The sequence below is a fragment of the Kogia breviceps genome, chromosome 5 (assembly GCF_026419965.1).
Source record: "Kogia breviceps isolate mKogBre1 chromosome 5, mKogBre1 haplotype 1, whole genome shotgun sequence".
NCBI classification, from domain to species: Eukaryota; Metazoa; Chordata; class Mammalia; order Artiodactyla; family Physeteridae; genus Kogia; species Kogia breviceps.
The window spans coordinates 104,406,166-104,428,503 of NC_081314.1; the positions used below are offsets into that span (position 1 = coordinate 104,406,166).

General features: G+C 40.9%; 1 protein-coding gene across 1 annotated transcript in view; it reads left to right on the forward strand.

Annotated features, from left to right (window-relative positions):
* The window catches only part of GABRR3 (gamma-aminobutyric acid type A receptor subunit rho3), a 54,686-nt gene that overhangs the window by 31,134 nt on the left and 1,214 nt on the right, over nt 1-22,338 (forward strand). The window contains 7 exon segments of the mRNA XM_059063956.2: nt 2,053-2,232; nt 2,235-2,278; nt 4,064-4,116; nt 5,932-6,000; nt 7,477-7,617; nt 11,087-11,239; nt 17,894-18,090. Coding sequence (XP_058919939.1) covers nt 2,053-2,232; nt 2,235-2,278; nt 4,064-4,116; nt 5,932-6,000; nt 7,477-7,617; nt 11,087-11,239; nt 17,894-18,090 — 837 coding nt within the window.

Below are 22,338 nucleotides of genomic sequence, written 5' to 3' on the forward strand. Positions count from 1 at the left end.
TTCAACTGGTCATTGCCATCCAAATGCTAACTAAATGAAAATTACAGGACACATAAAAATTCCAGAAAAGTCTAAACAAGATCTGTGGCCCAACATCTGGTTTCAGTCTTCAGTTAATGTCCTTCTAGTGAACCTTGTCATTATCTAATTTAATATTTATTTCAGTTCAATATCAAACCTTGAATGAAACTTCCTTCATTTTAAGCACCCTACTCCCAGAGGGAATAGCACCAATAGACCCACTATTCAAAAATGCCTTGATTAGAAAGCGTTGGCTTTTCCCGCACCAAAAGTGGCTTTTAGTGACATTTCCTTGAGCACCAAAAGTGGCGTTTAGTGACATTGCCTTGAGCCTGTTGTGCTCCAGAAGCAGGCTCTCATTTCGCCTCTCCTGGCATACTCTCTAAGTGATACCTGAATGACCCCGTCTGCATCTAAAAATCTCGTTGTGTCTACCCCACAGCCCCCCAAACTGGACCTCATCCTTTTCTCCTGAATAAGTTCAGCCTTAGTACTGAGTATCAGCAAAAACTGGTCTGCATTCTCCATGCCTAGTTTGAAAAAATTATCAGTGACCTCCAGTGTTGGCTTCTTTTGCTTCTCATTGATCATTTTCCCATGCTCCCTCGTCCCACCCTGAATTCACTATCTTTTGTCCTGCTCTCCTCAAAACAGGCTGTTCAGCCCGCTTCTCATGATAGTGCCAACTAGTGGTGATGCTGATGTACCACTGACATGTATATACCAATGTCTGCCGTTTGACTTCATAGGCTCAGTATTTGCCCAGTGCCCTTCTGATCAGACTGAGCATCTAAAACCAAATATATGCTCATTAAAGCAATCCATGCAGTCACCCACAGGATTCCCTGTGGAGCAGTGTTACAGTAATGAATGAACCGTTCTATTCATTCACCCTCCCCACAATCCAAAATTACACAGGGCTGATGCTCCCAGATTAACGCAGAGCAATAATACAATGTACCTCTATTCTGATCCTAAGAAAAACAAATGAGCTCATCATTACTTGATGACTTATTTGTGGTTTACTGAGATTTGTTCTTTGCCAGTATAATAAATGCCAAGGTTCTATTATACGTGTTATTTCAAGAAAAATAAGAGTGTTGTTGGGAAATAAATGATAATATGAAGCAAGCATTTGGGAAAGGTAAAACATGTTGTCATTGCCCACACCCAGTGACTTGGACGAAGATAGGAGAATTTCTGTTCAAACAAAATATTTAATGTAGTATCGGAGAGCCAAATAAAACTCAAATTATTGACTAACCATTTTTTTTTCTGCTAACATAATGTTAATATAGCTTTTCCCCTTCATCCTTACCTCCTTACAGCTGGAATGCACATTAAATACCTGTGCCATACTGGATCAGAATCCCTGGGAACTAGCTTCTGGGGAATGTGCCATTTTATCGAAATCACAGGTGATTCTTTTGCACAGTAAAATTCCAGCACCACCATTTCCTGGCATTCTTTCTGTCTCTCAAGAAGAGGGAGATCCTTGTCGCTTTTTCAGAACCTCTGAAAACATGTTTTCCACTAACAGCTCCAATAAAGGCTGTGTCCAGGTTTTCGTGGGACTGTAGTTTTTTCAACTTGGGGAGGGCTTCTTTAACAAAAACAATATATATATATGGATACAAAAATCAATCACAAAAGTGAATATTTATTTATAATGAGAAAAAAAATCAAAATAAAATACCAGACCATGGAGTTTCAGATTCCTTTCTTCTGAGATCTCTTTAGGTGATTTACCAGAGTGCTTACGTAGAAATGATTCCCAGTTATAACCCGTTTCCCGTCACCAGCTTGAATACTTGATGGTTTTCAGAAACTCTCAACATTCACCAGAGTCCAGGTGGGAGAGGCTCTGTGACTGAAACTCAGTAGCTTCATTCTAAGTCTACCTGAAAATATAAGCTATATATGGACAGGTCACTAACACCCATGGAAACCAATCGAGACTATTAGTATTGATTGGTCATCCTGAACCATACTGCTACTGGCCTTGACTTGTCTCTTTTTCTCTCTGCCTAGGACTTTACAATGACATTTTATCTCAGGCATTACTGGCAAGGTGAAAGACTTGCCTTTCCCAGCAAAACCAACAAAAGCATGACTTTTGATCACAGATTAATCAAAAAGATTTGGGTGCCTGATATCTTTTTTGTCCATTCTAAAAGATCCTTCATCCATGATACAACTGTGGAGAACATCATATGCTGCGTGTACACCCTGATGGAAATATCCTCTTCAGTGTCAGGTAAGGAGGGCTGTCTACTGCCTTTGGCTTCCTTATACCACACCATCTACACCAAAGCTGATGGGTCTCACTTCAGGCTAAACTCCCAATATTGCTGTATTTAGTAATGCTGGAGCTTGGGACACAAGTAGAAGATGTGATTTTTCCTGGTTCTAACTTCCAGGTTTTAAAGAATGGTTTCCTAGTCTAACTGTACCCACTCTGGGCATGTATTGGAGAATGATAGGAAATAAGGTTGGACAGAGTGGAGCTGAATTATGGAAATCCTTAAGAATCTGGCCCACAATTTTATAAGTATACAAAACTACTTTTCCTCCTCACCAACTCCACCCCACCCTGCACCCCAGCAAGCAGTCTTGGAATCTTGGATCAACTAAATAATTTTGTTAACTATCTCCTTCATTTTTCACAGGAATATATAGTCATCATCCAAGTTACCCCTAGTTTCTTCATTTAAAAAATTTTGAAAATGAAACAAAATTTTGAATTTAAAACATTTGTTCTGACACTATCGTATAATATCCCTCCATCTTTAATTACCATATGTTTTTAAGCCTGAGTCCTGTGCTTACTGAGTGGCTTACCATAGGTAATCCTAAAAATGTTTGGTAAATCCAAGCAATTCTTTTTTTTTTTTTTTTTTTTTTTTTTTTGTGGTACGCGGGCCTCTCACTGTTGTGGCCTCTCCCGTTGCGGAGCACAGGCTCCGGACGCGCAGGCTCAGTGGCCATGGCTCACAGGCCCAGCCGCTCCGCGGCATGTGGGATGTGGGATCTTCCCGGACCAGGGCACGAACCCGTGACCCCTGCATCAGCAGGCGGATTCTCAACCACTGCGCCACCAGGGAAGCCCCATTTTTTTTTTATGTCTTAGAAATCCCAGAAGGATTCAGTAGTAAACTGAAAAAAAAAATTAGCTTCCCCAAAGTTATCCATGTCCTAATCCCTGGAACCTGTGAAGGTTATTTTATATGGCAAAAAAAGAAAAAAAGGATCTATGCAGATGTGATTAAATAAAGGGTCTTGAGATAGGGGAATTATTCTGGATTATCTGGATGGGTCCTAAATGCAGTCATCCGTTTCCTTGTAAGAGAAAGGCAGAGAGAAAGGATTTGACACACATGGAAGAGTAGAAAGCAGTGTCACCAAGAAGACAGGGATTGGAGTGATGCAACCACCAGCCCCAGAATGCTGGCAACTACCAGAAGCTGTGAGAAGAAAGGAATAAATTTCCCCACTAGAGCCTCTGGAGGGAGCAGGGCCTTTCTAACTTGATTTCAGTCCAGTGATACTAATTTCAGACTTCTGGCCTCCAGAACTGTGAGAGAATAAATTTCTGTTGTTTTAAGCCACCAAGTTTATGGTAATTTGTTACAATGGAAATAGGAAACCAATACAGATTCTTTTTGTTCATTAAAAACACCTTGCTCACTTTAGTACAAAGGTGCTATTACCAGACGTTTCATATGCTTTTTTAAAAAAAGTGAAATTAAAGGAAAAGACTACTTTCCATAGGACTTTTAAATCAGAAGTAACAGAGGACTCTAATGAGTACTGAAATCAAGCGTTACTAGGAATCAGAAGCCGAATGGCAGCATCTGGCCAAGGAATCAACGGATTTAACTTAATTATTTTGATGAGGTGATATCCACTGGAGAATTAACTCAGTGGATTTATCCTTACCCTGCACATTCCAAAGAAAGATTTAGCTCTTGCCTGGCTCCTGGGAAATAACCTACAAGCCCTTGGAATATCCTGCCTGATAAGTACATCTTTGTTTACCCAGAGGCCTTGAGCCACAGGGTATCAGCTTGATCTCTGGAGGAGCTAAAGACCAAGGTCAGCCATAACTATGTGACCAACCTTCATTTTTTAATATATACTTTGGACTCCAAAGCTTATGTAGCTTCCCTGGTTGGCAATTGTCCATGCATGTTGTCACACGTCATTGCTAGGAGAAGTAAGCACTGTCCATATACCTCCACTAGAACAGGACAGCTGGAAACTTGCTCCTGGTCTCTCCTGGAACCTACCCTATGCATCTTATTTCATTGCTGATTTTAACTGGTATCCTTCCATCGCAATGAACCATAAACTGTTAGTATAACAGCTTTGATGAGTTCTGTGAATCCTTCTAGTGAAACATTGAACCTGAGGTTGGTCTTGGAGATCCCCCAACACAGAAGGACTCGAAACTGTCGTCTTCACAGCTGTTTCAGCTGACAGCAGAGCCAGTCGAAGCCCAGCCAGTCACCTGGTTTCAGGCTTGGTTCTGACACCGTCTACTGACAAAGATTCTCTCTTTGACCAAATTCTACTCAGTCTCCTCTGAACTCTCTTCTCACCTAGGCCCTGCTCCCCCATTCTCAATATCTGATCACCCTCCATATCTGATGAGGTTCCTCATCCACCCCCTAACCCCCAGCTGATATCTGATCACCCTGGCCCCCCTTCAGCAAGAATCCTGTTAGGTCCATTTAGCCAGAATCCCCCAAGCCCTGATGTTTCCTCTTGGTAATTGTTCATCCACTGACCTCCACACCTCCACCCCTTCACTATAAATTCCCACTCATTATATCTGGATTTGAGCCCAATCTCTCTTACCCATTAAAAAAAAAATTATAGTAGCCCTCCTAAATAGAGTCTGCCTTGCCATTCTTTAACAAGTATCATGAATAATTTTTTCTTTAATAGGGCCTGCCTAATCTCCTTGGTTGTTAATTTATTCATATGTACTCTGAAGGAAGTAGACTCAAAGATTTCAGAAGTCCTTTCCAGCTTTAAAGTACAAGGAAGATGCCCAAATGAATATGTTTTGTGACATGAAGTTATCCAGACATCTCCCTGGCTTGGCATTTTGCTGCATGACTATTGACAGTAGAATTCAACCCCCTGCAGATAAAATGGTTCTACTCCTCTGATTAACTTGGGTACACCAGGGGTAAGAGCAGCTGTTGCCTTTGTTTCTTGCAGACTTGCTCAGGGGCCTTTTAAGGAACCTCTGATCTGCCATTGCCGGTACCACAGTTCAACAGCCTCTGCCTGAAGCCAGGAAAAGCTAAAAGGACATAAAATTTGAAAAAACAGTCCTCATCAGTATGCAAGCCTTTCAACTTAATAGCACCTGAATTACATGCTTAATAGCACATAGATCTATAACTGAAAATGCTCCAGGCTTTCCCCTCACTCCTGGAAAGATAATTTCCTCAGGCAAACTTGCTTTGTGAAAGAAACCTTTACTCATAGGTTTTTATTACCATCATTCCAGCTCTTCATTACTAGAAACGATTTAAGTTTGGATCTTTCAGAAAGCAGAAAATATTTAAATCTATTTAAAAGTCTTCTCACTTTGAAGTGTGTTTTTCTGAAAACACCCAGAAAACATAGAGGAAGCTGAGCAGGAAATGGTGAGATCAGAAGCAATTATTAGGGCAGGAATTCACTCATTAATTCTGTGTCTTAAGCAAATCACCTACCTTCCTGGGTTTGCTTCCTTATGGGTTACTTGAAAAGAAGTTGGTAACACCTGTTTTGCATTAGTCTTGAAAGGCACTCAAAAGTGTCAGAGCTTCAATGCTGCATTGCTCATTTGACCATGTGGTTAAATGATCTGCAGTTTTCTTTTTTTCATTCTTGTTATAGGATAACTTTCAGCAATGTGCTTTATGGATTTCAGCAGGTTTCCACTTGACACTCAAAATTGTTCCCTTGAACTGGAAAGCTGTAAGTCTTACTTCCCTATGGAGTATGTGTGGTCTGAACACACCATCACATACTTGCATATAAATAAGCATATACTCTTAACAAGCATGTAAACATCTTGATAAATATATTTGTCCAAAACAGCTTGTTGGTTGGTTGGTGGGTTGGTTTTTTATTAAGAACGATGATGGCAAATTGTCTTTCAAATGAGAAGATAGAAGATTCAAGGAAAAAAATGCTTTGATAACTACATATTCTGCAGTTTCCACAATGATTTTATTTATTTATTATTATTATTTTTTTTTTTGGTGGTACGCGGGCCTCTCACTGTTGTGGCCTCTCCCGTTGCGGAGCGCAGGCTCCGGACGCACAGGCTCAGCGGCCATGGCTCACGGGCCCAGCCGCTCCGCGGCATGTGGGATCTTCCCGGACCGGGGCATGAACCCGTATCCCCTGCATCGGCAGGCGGATTCTCAACCACTGCGCCACCAGGGAAGCCCTCCACAATGATTTTAAAGGAATAGCTCCCTAAAAAGTTGTATTCTTGTTAATGCTATTAACAGAGACGGGCAGATTTAGAAAGCTCTGCCATTTTTGTTCCCGTATGAATCCCAATCTTCCATTAAGTATGCTTTGTTTCCCTGGAAAAACCCAGCTCTAGACTTAAACCTCCTAATCAAAGCCCTGTCAGAGGGCATCTGAGCCAGCTCCCTTTCAATTACTTTGACCCACCAGCTATTTTTTTTTTTTTTTTTTCCCCCCCGTACGCGGGCCTTGGCCTCTCCCGTTGCGGAGCACAGGCTCCGGATACGCAGGCCCAGCGGCCGTGGCTCACGGGCCTAGCCGCTCCGCGGAAGGCGGGATCCTCCCGGACCGGGGCACGAACCCGTGTCCCCTGCATCGGCAGGTGGACTCTAAACCACTGCGCCACCAGGGAAGCCCACACCAGCTATTTTTGACATGATATCTTAAAAGCTGACTGCAGTTTTCCATAATGTGGGTAAAATGCTGGGAATCTCAATGGATGTCTCCTACATAGATGCTCCTCCCCCAAATCCATTAGAAACTCTCTATAATAGTATTTGATTATAGAATAAAATTCTGTACAAGCCCAGCTCACTCTGGAATTTCATCCAATAGAGCTACAAAACTAAAGGGGCCTAAAGACTTGGCATCAGACCTGTGAGTGAAAGGCGGTGCTGTTACATCACAGTGCACACAGACATGGAAACAGCTATTAGGAGAGTTTTAATGTGTCACGTGGGCACAGGAAAAGCTGCCACACTATGTGCCAGTAATCGGGGTCTAATTTTTGGAGGTTTTCTTTTTTTCTTTTTGAAGATGTGGTTATTATCAGTCTATTGGCAAACATATATTTCAGAGCCATGACATTGGACCAGACCCCAGGGATACAGAACTGTATAAAACATGGTCATAGACCTCATGGAACTTACAAGAGCTTACTCCAATAAAAATAATGTTATTTTCTTGTCTTAGATGCCTACAACGAGGAGGATCTGATGCTGTACTGGAAACATGGAAACAAGTCCCTAAATACTGATGAGCATATTTCGCTTTCTCAGTTCTTCATCGAGGAATTCAGTGCATCCAGTGGATTTGCTCTCTATAGCAGCACGGGTACAGTATTTAATGTGGACAGTTCATCAGCATTTATTGAGCATCTACTGTCTGCAAAGTATGTGTGGAAAGACCCGATTCCAAGCAAGCGTCCCATTTGGCCAATAACATCATCCTTCTCTTATAGGCAGCCACCTCTACCTTTCCAATACAGGTGTTCCTCAACTTACGATGGGTTACCTCCCAATAAATCCATCATAAGTTGAAGTGCATTTAATATACCTAACCTCCCAAATATCATAAGTAGCCTAGCTTACCTTTAATGTGCTCAGAACACTTATTCATCTAACTCAAATCCTATTTTATAATAAAGTGTTGAAAATCTTCCGTAATTTAATTGAGTACTGTACTGAAAGTGAAAAACAGAATGGTTGTCTGGGTGCAGAATGGTTGTAAGTGTATTGGTTGTTTGCCCTTGTGATCTGGGGCTGACCGGGGGCTGGTTTGCTGCGGCTTCCCAGCATCACACAAGAGCATATGGCCAGCCCGGGAAAAAGATCAAAATTCAGAATTGGAAGTACAGTTTCTACTGAATGTGTATTGCTTTCATACCATCATAAAGTCAAAAAGCTGTAAGTCAAATCCTCTTAAGTCAGGGACCGTCTGTGCAGATTTCTGTCTTCCTCATATAACCACCTCTAACTAGATGCCTTGCTTCCTCTCGGCCCCTGCAGTCTACTCTTAATACAGCAGACAGAGTGTTCTTTTGAAAACATAAACAGCACAATTCTTCTCTGTTCAAAACCCTCTGGTGTTTTTCCAGCAAACTTACAATAGAATTTAAGCTTCTCACCATGGCCTGCAAGGGCCTACATGATCTCTCTCTGCCTAAGGCTCTGACCTCACCAACTACCCCTGGCCCCTCTCCCTGCTTCTTGCCTGTCTTCAAACACACCCATCTTATTCCATCTGCAGGGTTTCTGCTTTGGCCTTTTCTCTCTCTGCCTGGAATGTTTTCCCCTGATCTTTTGATGACCAGCTTGCTCATTTTGCTGAGAGCTTTGTTCAAACATCATCTCCTCAAAGAATGCTTTCCTAGCCATCCTATCTAGAATAGACGTCCCTCCTCACCATTCCCCATGTGTATTTGTCTTCACATCACGAACCGTGTCTTGAAGTACATCTCTATTTGACAGCCTTATTGTCTGAGTGCCTGACTAGAAAGGGTGCAAGGATCTGTCTGCCTTGTTCACCATCTCTTCCCCATTCTCTTGTTCACCTCGAATGTGCCTGGCGCATGATAGGTGCTCAATAAGTAGCAGCTGAATCAATCAATCAATCAAGTACGTCATTGTGCTGCCACACACATGCCAAAAGGGTATAAAGAGATTTATTACTCACATAATGAGGTTTTCGAGAGAGAGCAGGGCAGGCTCCTGAGCAGGTCTGAAAATGTCTGAGAGAACAGAAAAGGGTGCCTGACTTAGGGTTCTATGGTGGTCAGACAGTGGGGCGAGGGTGAGGATTCCCTTAAATGGTGCAGTGTTTGCATGGTTTGATCTTCCTGCCAGGGCCAAAGAGGGAACATCTGGCTTCCCTCCTAGCTTGCCCAGGTGTGCAACAGAAGGGGAAGTGGCGCTAGAAAGTTATCAGAAGTCAAATATGAAAAATGGAGTCACACTCTATTGATTACACTAACCAAAATGAGGGCTCCACATCTTTCCAAAGCAGCACTACCTTTCCTGGTTGGTGCAGGGAGCTCTTCCTGGCTACAGCTTCAACAGCAAAACCATCCCCAGTCTCCCCTTCCCAGAAGAACAGCAAGACAGAGAGACATTTCTCCTGCTCGGTTGCAAAAAAAAAAAAAAAAAAAGAAAATTCTGAGTAAAGAAAAGACCTCGTTACCTAAATATATTTCAAGACTTAAAACCATATGCATTAATGTCTTTCTTTATGAAGTACTTTCACAGCTTTTCCTTATCTCTTTTAATCTCACAATAATTATATGAAGCTATAAAGTCAGAGATGCTATTATTCCACTCTACAACCATAATCAAAATTCTCAATTGCAAACCATAATGAAGTGGGCTGTGACATGGGTAATACAAGACAATGAGTAGCTTAAAAAATGTGTATTTTGACTTTAGAATGCACTATGTAGTGTATCTTTTATTACCCTTGGTAATGAAATTGTTTGGTGTTCCTGAAACATATCAACTGATGGTGAGAGAAACTCAGAACAAGTAGGAAAGAGAAGGGTAACCAGCAGTTAGTTAAGAGTAGAATATTAGGCATGTGGTCTGCCAATTTAGTGTGGATTGACTAGGAGTGTATCTTAGACTAAGTGCCTAAATATTTACCTAATATGTCTAAATAGGTTTGCCATCTTGGGTTACCTAAGAAATTACTACTGAGGAAGTAGAAGAGTTCTCCAACTTTGCAACATCTATGATTTAGTTTTTTTTTTTTCTGACCTATAGTCTCTGTGATTTGAATAATTTTGTCTCAAAGTAAACTGCATTTATCATAGAAAAATTAATCTTACCACTTATTTATAAAAGATATACTTTCATTTTTATCATTTCATTATTCATTGCCTTATCTTAGAAAAGGTTTAATAAGATTGACATCACAGCTATTGTGAAATAAAGCATGATATGAATTAGAAATGTGTGAGAAAGAAAAATGGAAAACAAGGGTAAGTTATGTTATAGAATATAATATGTGGTTATTAGAGAATGGCACTCAGAGAGTCCTATAGATGGTCCAAAAATATGGCTTTAAACTTCCTTGCAGCCAATGTGAAAAGGGAAACCTGAACAAAATGTGTGTAGATGTGACTACAATTTGTACTTTTGATCAGCACAAATTAATCAATATTACCAATGTGAGTTTATATAATTCCAACAACAAGCAAAAGAACATCATTTGGCTACTTTTTGGCAGATTTATCATAGATAAATTAATGGTACCCATGAAACTTTGAAATTAAAACAAATAGTTTATGGATACTCCCTCTCCCCAGCTCTTCTTTGAATCCCTAGCTGTCTGGATCCTAACTTGGAATCCAGTGACCTAGTAGTTACTGTGAATCTTTTCCTTCACATAAAATATTTCATTTCATTTGTTGTAGCTAATAAATAGTTTATTGGCTATTGCATCAGTCATTAGCCATGTACTGAAGACTTTCTCACCTGCAGAAACACTGCAAACACAGTATATTTTGGAGAAAGGTCTTTAAAGGCCATCCCATAAAATGTAATTACCATTCATCCCTGAACAGCAGGTATGAAATTTAAAGGAGGATCTTTGAGTCAGATAATTAAACAGACTGCAGTTCAGTTAGTTCAACAACCATTGGATGGAGTGCCAGGCCCAGGTCCTATGCCAATGTTGGGTAAACAAGGGTGAGTGTGTTAAGTTCCATGTTCGCTAAGAGCTTGGAGTCTAAAGAAGCAGGTTGTTTCACTAAGTGTGGGGTTTCCACGAAGAAGCCTGTTCTGATGAAAACTTTGGCTTTTTCTCATAGGTTGGTACAATAGGCTTTTCATCAACTTTGTGCTAAGGAGGCATATTTTCTTCTTCGTGCAGCAAACCTATTTCCCGGCTGTGTTGATGGTAATGCTTTCCTGGGTTTCATTTTAGATTGACCAGAGAGCTGTTCCTGCAAGAGTGTCCTTGGGTAAGTCTTTCCACACCTTTGTGAAATGTTAATATGGGAGAAATGTCGAGGAAGGTAAATAAAAAAGGTGATTAAGTGGAGAGGGAAAGAGACTGATGATTTAGTAGGGATAGTTACTGATATGGGCTCAGGTTACAGTATTTGGCTTGACAGCCTCAAGGGCAAATTGTAGTTGGACTCTTTCCTCAGGAATCCAGACATTAGGTATGAAGGCTGCCCCAACTGACCAAAGCTGGATGATAGTAAGGAGAGAGGGTTAAATTATGAAGCATAAACAGCATCATTTTATAAATGTCTCTCTTCTCCCTTTCAGGAAAACCTCCCTATCCCTTGCCCAAGTTCATTTCACATTCCCTGACAAACCCTTACATCACGGAAGATTTCAATTCAAACCAATTCACACTATACTACTGGTACCTTAATAAATTACTTCTTGGAGAGGGGGATGTTTGAATTTGGAAACATGAGCACTAGTTAGAAATTAGGGTGCAATCTAAACGCTAAAATCAGAATCAGCTGCAGTGGAATTCTAGGTATGGTGACACATTCGTGGGCAAGAGATTTCAGGTGGAGAAACATTTCCAGCGTCATTAACAGGTTATATTATCTCCTCTATCTACATATGTTATATGCCACTGTCACACCTACAGATTTATGGGAATGATTTCAGACCCACTTAGCAGTTATTGAGTCCTTGCAAAGTGGAGTTGCCAAGCTAAGCACTTAGATAACATGTTACTTAATGGGAACCCAAGAGTCAATCCCACCTGCATTCTTAGCTGGTTTTGGGCAGAACTCTATCATTTTGGCTGATTTTGTTCTTTCACCTGTAATGCTCTAACTAGAGAGAAGATTGTCATTAAGTGGTTCATAATCATTGTAATTATCACACAATTCATTCCAGAAAGGATGATTTCTAAGTTAATGTTCACAAATTATATGCATACTTCAAAAGATCATTTGAAAGACATAAATCATCATTAATATTAATAATTTGTTCACCTCTTTCCCCTATTAAAAGCTTCAATCTAAAGCATTTGAGGCTTGAATGTCTTCAAGAGGAAACATACTATCTGAATGAGTAATTAAATTATTGTGGCTGTTCCTTCACATCAGAGCAGCCTGGCCCTGACCTCAGTAGGGCAATAGGGCAGTGTAGACCCAAAGGAGGAGACTAAAGGCCTATTTCCAGCCCTCGAGACAGAATTCAGTCTCTAAAGGTTTATGGCTATGATTTTCAATGGGATCCCTGAAGCTGACTGCTCAACTCTTATACTTTGAAAGTGACAACAGTAAAAGCTGGTTCCAGGGCAGGGTGGGGTTGAATGGAGAACATGGAAATCCATTTAAGTCGCCCCTGAAATTCTGTGCTTCTTGCATCTACATCTGATTCCTCAGGGTTAGGAAATTGCTATGCAGATTTATGTAAAATAATATACAAATAAGAAGTGTCCCTCTCCTTCTTTTTAATAGAACTGTAGTATTCCTAGAACACTGCTATCCTCTCAGGCTTTTCCTTCCTACCACCTTCAAGTTCTTTCAAAGATACTTTGCCCTCTGTTTAAAAAATTTTTTTTATTGATGTACAGTTGATTTACAATGTTGTGTTAGTTTCAGGGGTACAGCAAAGTGATTCAGATTCCTTCCCATTGCAGATTATTGCAAGATATTATGTATAGTAACCTGTTCTGTATAGTAAGTCCAGTCCTTGCTGTTTCTCTATTTTATATATAGTAGTGTGTATCTGTTAATCCCAAACTCCTAATTTTTCAGTGCACCCAGTGAGGAGTAGGGAGCAGAAATCCAGCCCAAGCTCCATGGGACATGGTTTGGGGTGACATCCTCCAGAGGAAGGGGCACCTCTTTCTAATTTGTATAAAGATATAGTTTGGGCTTGCAGAGGCCTTGTGATAGCTTATTTCACTTCCTGCTCTTCTTGCCCCAGTTCAACCCTATGACCAGGGTGATATCTCTAAAACGCAAATGTGATCACAATACTCTCATCTCAAATGCCATTGGAGTAAATACACTCAACTTGGAATCCAAGGTGTCCCTTGAGGGTTGCCAGATAAAATACAGGACACTTGGTTAAATCTGTATTTTAGATAAGCACCAAATAATGTTTTCGTTTAAGTATATCCCAAATATTGTATGGGACATACTGATACTAAAACACTGTTCATTGTTCATCTGAAATTGAAATATAACTGAGTGTTCTGTATTTTTATTTGCTAAATTTTCAGTCATACTCCTGCCCCAACATACTAGCCCTAATGAGCTTCAACCAATTTGAATGTTCAGTGTTCTCAAATAGGCCCTCACGCCTATCTGCTTATCTCACCTCTATACATTTGTTCTGGCTCTCACTCTGCCTAGAATGCCCTCCCTACCTGTCTTTCTCTGTCAAATTCAGCCATTTCTGTACAGCCAAAAGCCTTTACTGATGGTTCCAGGCAGATATGGTCTCTCCCATCTTTGGACCACATAGCACTTTGTATCTCTCCTGAGACCCCTACTTCCTCTATTTCACGTTCAGCTATGGGATGGGTTGGTAGTTCATCTTATCTCCTCTATTAGAATATGAGTTTCTTAAGGAAAAGGATCATTATTGTCCTCTTTTTTTGTCCCTACGTGACTGGCACAGTGTCCTGCACATATTTTGTGCTCAATACATAGTTGTTAATCTAACCAGTATTTCGCCCACCATGTTTTTAATAACTGTATTTTAGCTACTAACTGAAAACAATGATGATTCATCACTCATTAAGACTCTTCCACATTTGGGTTCTTTTGCTCATTGAGGATGAATCATTTGCTGGTTAAGACCCTTCCACATTTGTCACGTTTCAGATAAAGAACACTGGAAGCTGAACAGCACAAAAGTATCAATTGTGATTAGGCACTTCTCATAAGAGATAACAGCTGTCATAACTTGGAATGTGTAATGGGTTAAAGTACCATTCTGTGTTTCCATTCGATTTGGTGTGAGACTATTACAAGCTGTTCAAGGATGTTTTAACCCTCATGGAGGGTTCTCCTCTCCTTTCTATCTCCCTCCTTCTTTCCTTGCCTCCATCATTCCGGTTTTGACCCCTCTGCTGGGGTATGCCATTCATGTACAATGTATGAAGTAATGGGGTCATTTATCAGGAAATAAACATGGCAGAGAAAGGCAACTAAAACTTTCAGGCATGTAGTCATTCATAAAGAAAAATGTCTAACAGAGGATATCCCATATACCTGGAAAAGTAAATACTTAGGAGCTATTCATTTTACCATTATAGAAGTAACCAGAACTTCTGTGCCATGGACTCTGGCACCACTTTTGTGGAATAATGCTTGTTACTTTCTGGCCATAGAGTGGTATTTGGATATCCAGCCTATGTTTCTCTCCCTCACATCACTTAATATTTCTCTTCTGCCTAGGCCTACAGGGAAAATGTTTTTACTCATTTAAAGATGAATGTAGACACCTATTCCTTCAAAAGAGCTCCCCACCACACAGCCACTGAAGGGGTGAACTGACTCAGTAGTTCTAAGTGACGTCTGCAGGCCCTACTGCTTTCACACAGGTCAATGAACCTCTCCATCATATATGGCAAAAAATAGCCAATGAAACACAAAGATAGATGAATAATTCTCCCCTAACTGCAGGGCTCTTTGGATCTCATATGTGTCCTTAAGAATTAATATGGTGAGTGAAACTGCAAGGCTCAGGGAAGTTGAGTCCCAGAGGCCAGACTAACTATTGCCTCTTAACACTTTCCTAACTATGCATAGCAATTGTAGTAGGTGGGAAAATAATTCTCTAATCCCAACACAGGACCTTTCTTTGACTAAATGGTCACTTCATATAATTCAAAACTCCTTTATTGCGATGTTAACTTTAATGGGCTTGGAATGAATACAGTTTGTCAAGGTTCATGTATTTCTAAGGGGTGGCTCAAGACAATGTAAGTGTGATTAATGTAGCTGTAATACTCGTCACTCCAAATCCTATTGCTTTAGGAATTTATATATCAGTTTTCTCATCCCTTACTCCCTGTACTCAACATGCCCTTCTCCCCAGTCTCCCTGTCTCTCCCTCTCTCTCTTTGTTTGCTCCTTTTAAAGAGGAAAGTCTGGAATGCTGGTTTAAAAATAAATAAAGCTACCATAAATTAGTTGGACTAAGCACCTTCTAAAGAAAATGACTGCTAGTTTATTGCTGTCTGGCAAATATAGATAATGCAATTCCCTTTTATTGACCCAACAGTCATCAATTTAAAATACATGACAAGAGCATGTATTTGTGTGTTTTTCTAAACCCTTATTTTGTCCGTTAAGCTTCATGTTACTGTTCATTGAAAAAAATTCAAGTTCTGTCTTCCATATCTTAGAAAACCAGTAAGAGAAAACATTTAAAAATTTTTGAACAAATGAGGTAAACATTCCTAAATAGAAATGTTCATTTAGGATTTTCAGAGTTTTCACAGTTTTACCAGGGAAATCCTGACAGGAGTAAGACTTTTGGCCTCTTGTAAAGCACAAAGTACCTTCATGCTTCCTGACATAATTCTACACTCAATTTTACAGCATCTTGTCTCAGAGATACTCCATATATAGAAATTGGTTTATAATCTTAAAAGCAAAAGGAAATTTCCTCTACAGGTTTAGAGTGAGAGGCCACAGGTTTGCATGAAAAAAGCATGGGTTCTACACTCGGAGAGAAAGGTTTCAGTCCTGCTCCTGACCAAACTCAGGCTAATTAGCCACTCTCCACTCATATTTCTTTTCTGCAACATGTGGCTAATATTTACCTGGGTTTGTGGTGGGTAAACATTCAGTAAAGGCAAGCAAGTTTTATTCATTAATCTCAGCTTCAGCTATACATACACCTGATCCATTAATAAAAATTTCACATCTCCATGTTTATGTAGCAAGGAATGCAAGCAGCATCCACCGATATGCAGATTATTGATATTACCATTGTTAGGGAAACCTGAGACTCAATGGGTCAGTGGCCTGCGTTTAATGGTAAGTGCTAGAGAAGCTTTTAGGTTTCATATTCTGGAGTTCAAATCAGTGTGAAGGTGAGATTCCAGGCCCTCCTGTGGTGACTATCAAATTGCCAGATTGCATTGGTTTTGATCATCCAAAGGAAAAACTTAATTTGACATTGAATAGCTCTGTAGCACTGTCATTGTCTTTGGTATGGGCCTCCCTCAAATGAGAACCTCGCAGAATTACAGAATTTGTTGAAAAGGTAGAAATGTGTGGGTGAAACCTGTCTACATTCTGTGTCTGTACATTTAGGAGTAAATTGCAGTGCTCTTCCTGCTGTTCGGGACTCTGTCTGTTAGCATTAAAATGTCCTCACAACTTATAAAAATCATTAAGGATTCCATTTGCACTTCCCTGGTGGGAAGTTAATAAATAAAACCATGCCAGCCAGTGTACATTTCAAATATTTACAATACTTTACTTTCTCTCCAGGCAGTACTCTTGCAGTATGCCTCTGAGAAATTAGTGTAGACACAGAATAGCCCTCCCCAAGGCTGGCATTTTATTAAGGAAATCTCAGAGTCACTTCTTTCTCCATTGTCCCCCAGAACATTGATCTCGTTACCTCTGACACCCATGGCAGGGACTAAAGAAGGGAAAGGAAGAGAAGGAAAGGGAAGGGGAAGGCAGTGGTCAGGGAGAGGAAGGGAAGAGAAGGAAAGTGGTGAGAGTACTGAATGACAAGGGAAAGGGGGAGGGGAGGTGCAAAAAGTAAGTGGCATTTAGCAGTTGCTTAGTAAATATTTACACTGAACCCAGCCTCCAGTAACACACTTCCGTTCTGAATCTCAACTGAATTGTAGTTTCAGTAACAAGGGGCAAAGTGATACCAATAACGATGGCTTGTAAGGTATTCTATATGAAAGAAAAATACAGAGAAAGCAATCTTTAATGCTACTAAAGATCACTCCCTGACAAATGAAAGAGTAAAGATTGACATGAAGACACTTTCTGAACAGTAAAAGTTGTGAAATGATGGGGAAGGGTAGTGGAGATGGTTTTAGAATTTCTTTCTCAGAAGAATTTTTAAAACTTGAATGCATTATTACCTTCCTGGGATGGTTAAAAGAGGCCCAATTGAGGGTGGGAAGCAATGGATCCTTTTTTTTTTTTTTTTTTTTTGCGGTATGCGGGCCTCTCACCGTTGTGGCCTCTCCCGTTGTGGAGCACAGGCTCCGGACGCGCAGGCCCAGCGGCCATGGCTCATGGGCTCAGTTGCTCCGCGGCATGTGGGATCTTCCCGGACGGGGGCACGAACCCGTGTCCCCTGCATCGGCAGGCGGATTCTCAACCACTGCGCCACCAGGGAAGCCCGCAATGGATCCTTAAAGACAAGTCTGACTCTGTGGAGACTTTAGCTGGAGGGAAGGAAAAGTCACAGACAATGGGGATGAGGGTGAGAAAAAGAGATGGAAACAGAAATCCAAGCAGAGTTTCTTGCTTAGGCTCAAGCCGTGTACTACTAGGTTAACACGCTTGGACTCCACCCCCCCACACACACCTTTGATCACCAGGTATCAATCTGGAAATGTATCCCCTGGTGTCATCCAGCACCAGCACCTGGAGCTGAATGGTTATGTCACTGAACTCATCACTGTTCTCAAATGGCAGAAATCACCATGGTGCTGACCATGTCCATGATCCTCTCTGGGGTGAGTGCCTCCATGCCCCAGATGTCCTACATCAAGGCCATGGACGTGTACCTGTGGGTTAGCTCCCTCTTTGTCTTCCTGTCAGTCCTTGAGTACGCAGCAGTGAACTGCCTCACCATAGTGAAAGAGAGGAAACAGTTCAAGAAGACAGGGAAGGTATTGCCTTCTTTTGACTGTTGTATCCTTTCTGGAATGTGAAAAAGACTATCTTCATCTATGCCCTCTCCTGACAGCATTGCAACCCTTGTGTGAAGTCCATGTGCCTTGGCAAGATGCAAGTTTATGGGGTGATGACAATTTGATGTTGAACTTTATTCTTTCTGCTCTGTGCTGGTTGGTTTCCTCAGCATCCTCATTCACCTTTGCCAAGAGATTTTCTGTGTGAGGAATTTCTCTCCATGCTCCCCTCCACTGACTCTAACCCTTGAAAAGAAGGGGGAGATGTACAAATCACATCCTTTCAAGTAGATGATGATGATGATAATAATAATAGCTAACATTTAATGAGTGTTTCTTATATATTGGCATTGTGCTAACCGTCCAACATATTATGTCTTTTAATTCTCAGAGTAACTCCAAGAGGTTGGTACTTTATCACCTTCATTTTACGGAGGTGAAATAGGAACAGGTGGGGGAACATTTCCACTACCCTTCCCCTTGACCAAGGTCACACGGCTTAAGAGGAATCAGGATTTGCTTCTGGAACATCCAGACTCCAAAGGCTGTGCTCTCAACCAATCAATGATAGCTCTCCACCAAGAGCTAGGATTTCTTTTTCTTTTCTAGTTACTTGGGAGAGTGGTAGAGCATGAGGGAAGGTTCTTCTCTTCACAGTGTACTGGGAATAAGGTGCCTTCTGGGCCCTAAATGTTATCACCTGTTTCTTGGGACATTACTTTATCAATCTGGATAGATTGCTCTCTACCTGCTTCATTTCACAAAGGGGTGGGACACCAACTTCCTGTTATTATGAGAACTGACACAATATTTTACTTCAGAAACCTAACTGATCAAATTAATTTGTTTGCTATATATATATGTGTGTGTGTATATATATATATATATATGTGCAATTTTAATGTGATATATTCACACTGGTTTAAGACATTCTTATAATGAGTATTTATACACACCCAAACATTTAATTTTTTTTTTTTTTTTCGGTACGCGGGCCTCTCACTGTTGTGGCCTCTCCCGTTGCGGAGCACAGGCTCCGGACGCGCAGGCTCAGCGGCCATGGCTCACGGGCCCAGCCGCTCCGCGGCATGTGGGATCTTCCCAGACCGGGGCACGAACCCGTGTCCCCTGCATTGGCAGACAGACTCTCAACCACTGCACCACCGGGGAAGCCCTTAATATTTTTTTATACTTCTAGTGAGAGTATTTCATACTTTTCAGAGCATTTTTATATCCTCTTCTCGAACTGAGCCCTCATATCAACTCCGTGATGTAGGCCTTGCGGAGATGATTATCTCTGTTTTTAAACTGAAGTAGCAGAGTTTTAGTGACGTAAAATGATTTGCCAAAAGATCCACAGCCAACAGAGCTGCAATCGCAGTTCAGATCTCCTGTAATGCTACTTCAGTCTTTTATTTCATATCCTTTGAGTCAAAGCTGTAAGAGAAACTGATTTTGCTTCATTGCAGATGCCTTAGTTTCTTTTGTTGACAGCATGGAAGTATGAGTCTCTGTCATATACATACCCACAGTGACCTCTGTGCAGGCGTGAGAAAATCAGGAGCTTTTAGACGAGTATGCAGTAATTGGCATGTACGCATCACCTGGGATTTGTTAAGATTTTCTTTCAGTAGGTCTGGGGTGGGAGCTGAGGGTCTGCATTTCTAAGCCCTGGCTGCTGCCAATCCATAGCCACACTGTGAATAGCAATGATTAGATAAGCTGTGAAGTGAAAGAGATAAATGTGTGATGAGGAGAAGAATTTTGTTCTTGTTTTATTTGGTTTTGTTTTGTTTTCATGTGGGGCGTGGTGAACCCAAGACAGGCACTTTAGCAATTTTGGCCACCTCTAGCTAGTCCTCTGACTCCTCACCCCACCACAAAACACATGTGCTCACACTACCTGCATGTTTTTTTCACTTGATCGGGTTGTTCACAGTCTTCTGTGTACCCCAGATGATATTCTTTTGGATTAATAAGCATTGTTCACTTAAAAATTAATTTTTATTTTCAATTGTAAAATATACATAACGTAGAACTTGCCATCTTAACTGTTTTTTTTTTTTTTTTTTTTTTTTTTTTTTCGGTACGCGGGCCTCTCACTGTTGTGGCCTCTCCCGTTGCGGAGCACAGGCTCTGGACGCGCAGGCTCAGCGGCCATGGCTCACGGGCCCAGCCGCTCCGCGGCATGTGGGATCTTCCCGGACCGGGGCACGAACCCGTGTGCCCTGCATCGGCAGGCGGACTCTCAACCACTGCGCCACCAGGGAAGCCCTTAACTGTTTTTTAAGTGTACAGTTTCATAGTATTAAGAATATACACATTGCCATACAACCAATCTCCAGAAAGTGTTCACCTTGCAAAATTGAATCTCTCTACCCATTAAACAACTCCCCATTTCCCCCTCCTCCCAACCTCTGGAAACCACCATTCTATGCATTCTCCTTCAAAGGTGCAATTATCTCAAAGAAATGTCCTATTTGCCCTTCATATGTTTGTGGTGCAAATGAAAGAGCACAGATTTGGAGTCAGAAGTGATGCCAAACCTAATATCCTAACTCTGTGTGCCAGGCTGTCGCCTAAACCTCATTCTGCATTTGCAAAATGGTGGAATTTCTTCCCTATTACCTCACAGAGCTGTTGTGAAGATCAAATGATATAATAAATGCATTTAGCATTTTTGCATACCATAAAGTGCTACACAAATGTTATGTTCTTATTGTGATTAGTGCCCAGAGCATATGCTCTGAAGGAGTAGCAGTTTTGATAGGGATAGTGGGAACAGGCTGTTTGAGATGAGAGATCTTTAAAGGGGTGGGATATGCTCTGGTGAGATGCAGGGAAGAAAGATATGTCTGTAGGTTTGGGGGCTAATCAATGATACCTCTCCCCTCTGTATGTGAGTTGGGAAACCAGTCTGAGAGAGAGAGAGAGAGAGAGATGTAGGAGCCAGACAGATGGATGTGATAATGTTACCTTTGTTATTGGTAAAGCAGTTTAGAGAAATTGCCTTAGATCTGTGAGCAGGGGGTCCCACTAATATTTCATCGCTGTATTCAGTGTACTTACTCTCTTGGTCACTGGTGAAGCTAGACAATTCAGGATTCCCCTGTGAGGACAGTCTCCTTTACCTCATTTCAGAAAACAAACCTGGACACCAATGCAGATCCTAAAGTGACTCCAAAAGGACTAAAACCACACATGCCAGTTCCTTCTTCCAAACCCCTAGGGTAGACTGATTGAGGGATGATGAGAAAGACCGGGAATGTTAGGCTATGGAGTTCCTCCCTATGAAATCATGAAGTTAACCAAAGCTCATTTCCTCCCATCACCACCATCACACACCTGTCCCAACCACCCCCAGATATCAAGAGATGGGAGAACAGCAAGGTCCATGGAAAATTTGTCCCTAGCATTGACCACTGCCCAGAAAGGAGAAAGGAAGCTATTTTCTTTCTTATTCTTCATCCAAATGTTTTCCTAATTCTAGGACTTAGAACTCAGTCTAAAACCGTCAAATCTATACTTTAGATATAATATTCCTTAGCTTTGTGCTTATTTGTAAGCTGGAGTGAAAAATTAAAGACAGTTCTAAAACTGTTTCTATTGGAACAACCAACTTACAAACTTGTGGACATTAGCAGCCTACTGGTAAATTGTGCACTGCAAGGTTTAACCAATTTTATAGATCTAAATTATCATAATGGAGAAAGAAAATGGTACCATTGTTTTTCAAAGAAGATTACCTCTTTTTTAACATACTAATGACATTTTTGTTAAAAGTGTGGCTGTCCAGTGGGATGACTCAGCAGTGTTCTGAGGGGCTGGCAGAACCAAGGAGACAGTATATAGTTATTCTATCCTCAGATCCAGAGTTGGATATAAGTGTTATTATTGGCTATTGGTTAGTAATTCAGTCTCAATGTCATTTCATGTTTATTTTACCCATTTTCATTTTACTATGAAAAGTTTCTACAACTAAAACAAAAAGGGACAACATAATTCGAGTATGGGTCCCTGGTTGGTTTACTGACTGTACAAAATAGTCCTTATGTCTCTTGAATTCAGTAAAATATTAGGTTTTTGAGTCAGTATTGAACCAAATACACGTTTTGGCAGAATTTACTCTTCAGCCTCCAATTTGAATTATGAAAACTTTCATCCAGTAGTAGCCTGTCCATATTTGTTCATTTTTTAACTTCCCTAGAAATCAAAAAGAAATTTTGT